Source organism: Telopea speciosissima, chromosome 9 (assembly GCF_018873765.1).
Source record: "Telopea speciosissima isolate NSW1024214 ecotype Mountain lineage chromosome 9, Tspe_v1, whole genome shotgun sequence".
NCBI classification, from domain to species: Eukaryota; Viridiplantae; Streptophyta; class Magnoliopsida; order Proteales; family Proteaceae; genus Telopea; species Telopea speciosissima.
In genome coordinates, this window is record NC_057924.1 from 35678869 (window position 1) to 35681523 (window position 2655).

At 46.2% G+C, this 2655-nt stretch overlaps 1 protein-coding gene across 1 annotated transcript; it reads right to left on the reverse strand.

Moving 5' to 3' along the window:
- Positions 1-220: 220 nt before the first annotated feature.
- LOC122638847 lies at positions 221-2000 on the reverse strand. Its single transcript, XM_043831697.1, has 3 exons — positions 1569-2000; positions 896-1452; positions 221-680 (listed from the first exon to the last, which is right to left on the reverse strand). The coding sequence occupies exons 1-3, from the start codon at positions 1998-2000 to the stop codon at positions 221-223; spliced, it is 1449 nt and encodes a 482-aa protein (XP_043687632.1).
- Between the last annotated feature and the right edge of the window lie 655 nt (positions 2001-2655).

Here is a 2655-nt window from a genome sequence, read left to right on the forward strand (position 1 = left end):
CCTTCAAATTTTTCATGCCAATGCTCTAACCCCCTAGGTGCTGTCCACATATTCCCTCGTGGACTTCCCTCAGTGCTTATTCGGCCTCATTTGGAGGGAGACATCACAGCAACAGGTGGGTGTGGGAGTGCCTATACAAGACTCCATCTACGACCATATAATGTGCCATCTTTAGTTTGATTTTTCTCGCCTCATCTTTCTGGGTTGGGAGGGTTTCATCCTATAAGTATTTAATTATTGGATCCATCCAGTTGGTTGCATCTTCGAGTTGCATCACTTCCTCCCTCTCGTCTACACTAGAACGTGAGAGGATCTCCACATAAACGGCACGTCCGAGCTCGATTGGGTTCTGGGAAGTTATCCTTGAGAGTGCATCAACTTCAGCATTCTCGGTTCGAGGAACTTGTTGGATTGTGAAGTGTTCAGGCTGTCTAACAATTGTTTTGACCAGCTGGAGATAGGACATCATTATCTCTCCTTTCACCTCATACAGTTCGAGAACTTGCATAACGAGTTGGGAGTCGCTAATTGCTCGCAGCCTTCTCACTAGTAGGGACATGGCTAGCTTTAGTCCTGCTATCAATGCTTCATACTCAACCTCATTGTTAGCGGCCCTGAAATTGAACTTGAGTGCATACTCGATATTAAATCCTTTGGGGCTAATCAGGATTTGCCCTTCCCTGCGGGATTTGAGGACCCATCAACAAACAGGGTCAACAGTTGGGCTAAGTCTTCATTTATAGAGGTACTGGCTTCATCCCCTCCGCTTTCTGCCGTTGGTGCCTCAGGGACTGTACATTCTTATATAAAGTCTGCTAACACCTGGGCTTTGATCGCCAGTCAAGGTAGGTAGCGTATATCGAACTCCCCTAGTTTAATTGAATAACTCACTAGCCTTCCTATTGTCTCTGGCCTCTGCAGTATCCTCTTTAGTAGCTGGTCGATCATCACCGAGATGGTGTGAGATTGGAAGTAGGGTCTTAATTTTCTCACTGCGATCACCAGGGTGTACGCAACCTTTTTCGCCCTCTGATAATTGGTTTCAGCATCCAGGAGGATCTTACTAACAAAGTACACGGGCTGTTGGATTTTGGTTACTTTTCTTATCAAAACCGCGTTGACTGCCTGGGGGGCCACCGAGAGGTATAATATCAGTTCCTCTCTCTGTTTGGGCTTTGTCAAGAGTAGGGGGAGGCAAAATATTCCTTCAGCTTGTCGAAGGACTGTTGGCATTCCTCTGTCCACTCGAATTTCTTTGCTTGTCGCATCATCTGGAAGAATGGAAGGCATTGTCCACCGAAATTGGAGGGGAACCTGCTGATGGCCGCTATTTGCCCGGTGAATTGCTGGAACTCCTTTAGCATCCTTGGCGGCCTCATCTCTATTATGGCTTTGATTTTTTATGGGTTGGCCTCTATCCTCCTTTGGGAGACGATGAAGTCGAGGAACTTCCTAGAGGCAACTCCAAACGCGCACTTAGAGGGATTGAGTTTCATCTTATGCCTTCTCAGTGTCTAGAATGTCTCTTCTAGGTCATCCACGTGATTTCAGGCTTCTAAGCTTTTCACCAGCATGTCATCCACATAAACCTCTATGTTTCGGCTAATCAATTTTTTGAACATTTTGTTCATGAGTCTCTGGTAAGTGGCCCCAGCATTTTTAAGTCCGAAGAACAAATCATCGTAATAGTAGAGGGCACGAGGTGTGCAGAACGACATCTTTTCAACATCTGGCCTGCACATCTTGATTTGGTTATACCCAGAGTATACATCCATGAAATTGAGCATCTCATGGCCTGCGATCATGTCAATCAGGAGATCTATGCGAGGAAGCGGGTAACTATCTTTGGGGCACACTTTGTTCAAATTTATGTAGTCGACACAGATCCTCCACTTCCCGCTGACTTTCTTTACCATCACAATGTTGACTATCCACTCTGGGTAGAAAATTTCATGGATGAACTTGGCTTCTAGGAGCTTGTCCACCTCTTCGTAGACCATTGCCTACCTTTAAGCGGTAAAGGCCCTCCTTTTCTACTCAACTGGTTTTTTCTTTGGATCCACACTCAATCTGTGTTCGATGATGTCCCTGCCTATTCCTGGCATATCAATCATCGACTAGGTGAATACATCAACATTAGCCTGTAGGAATCTGACCAGGTTTCGTCGTTGGGTTCCCCGCAGTTTGGACCCGATCTTGACTTTCTTGTTCTCATCCCCCTCTACGAGCTCTTTCGTGGGTTCACTTCTCCATTGGCCTCTCTGGTCTCCTAGATCTTGTAGTTCGATGGGGAAAGATTCCATCGATAAGGGCTTTCTTCCTTTACATTTCCCTCCATGGCGGGTATAGTTGGCATCATCGCAGCTAGTTTCTATCCTTATCCTTAGAGTATTCACATAACATCTTCTAGACGCCACTTGATCGCCTCTACATACCCCAATCCCAGAGTTGGCAGGGAATTTCATCTTCAGGTGGTATGTAGATACCACCACCTTAAGTGCATTGAGGATGGGTCTGCCAATAATGGCATTGTACGTCGATGGGAGGTCCACAACCATGAAAGTGGTGAGAACTGACGACATGTGTTGATCCTCTCCTACTGTCGTAAGGAGCTCGATGGATCTTACGATCTTCATCGGGGCACCACTGAATCCC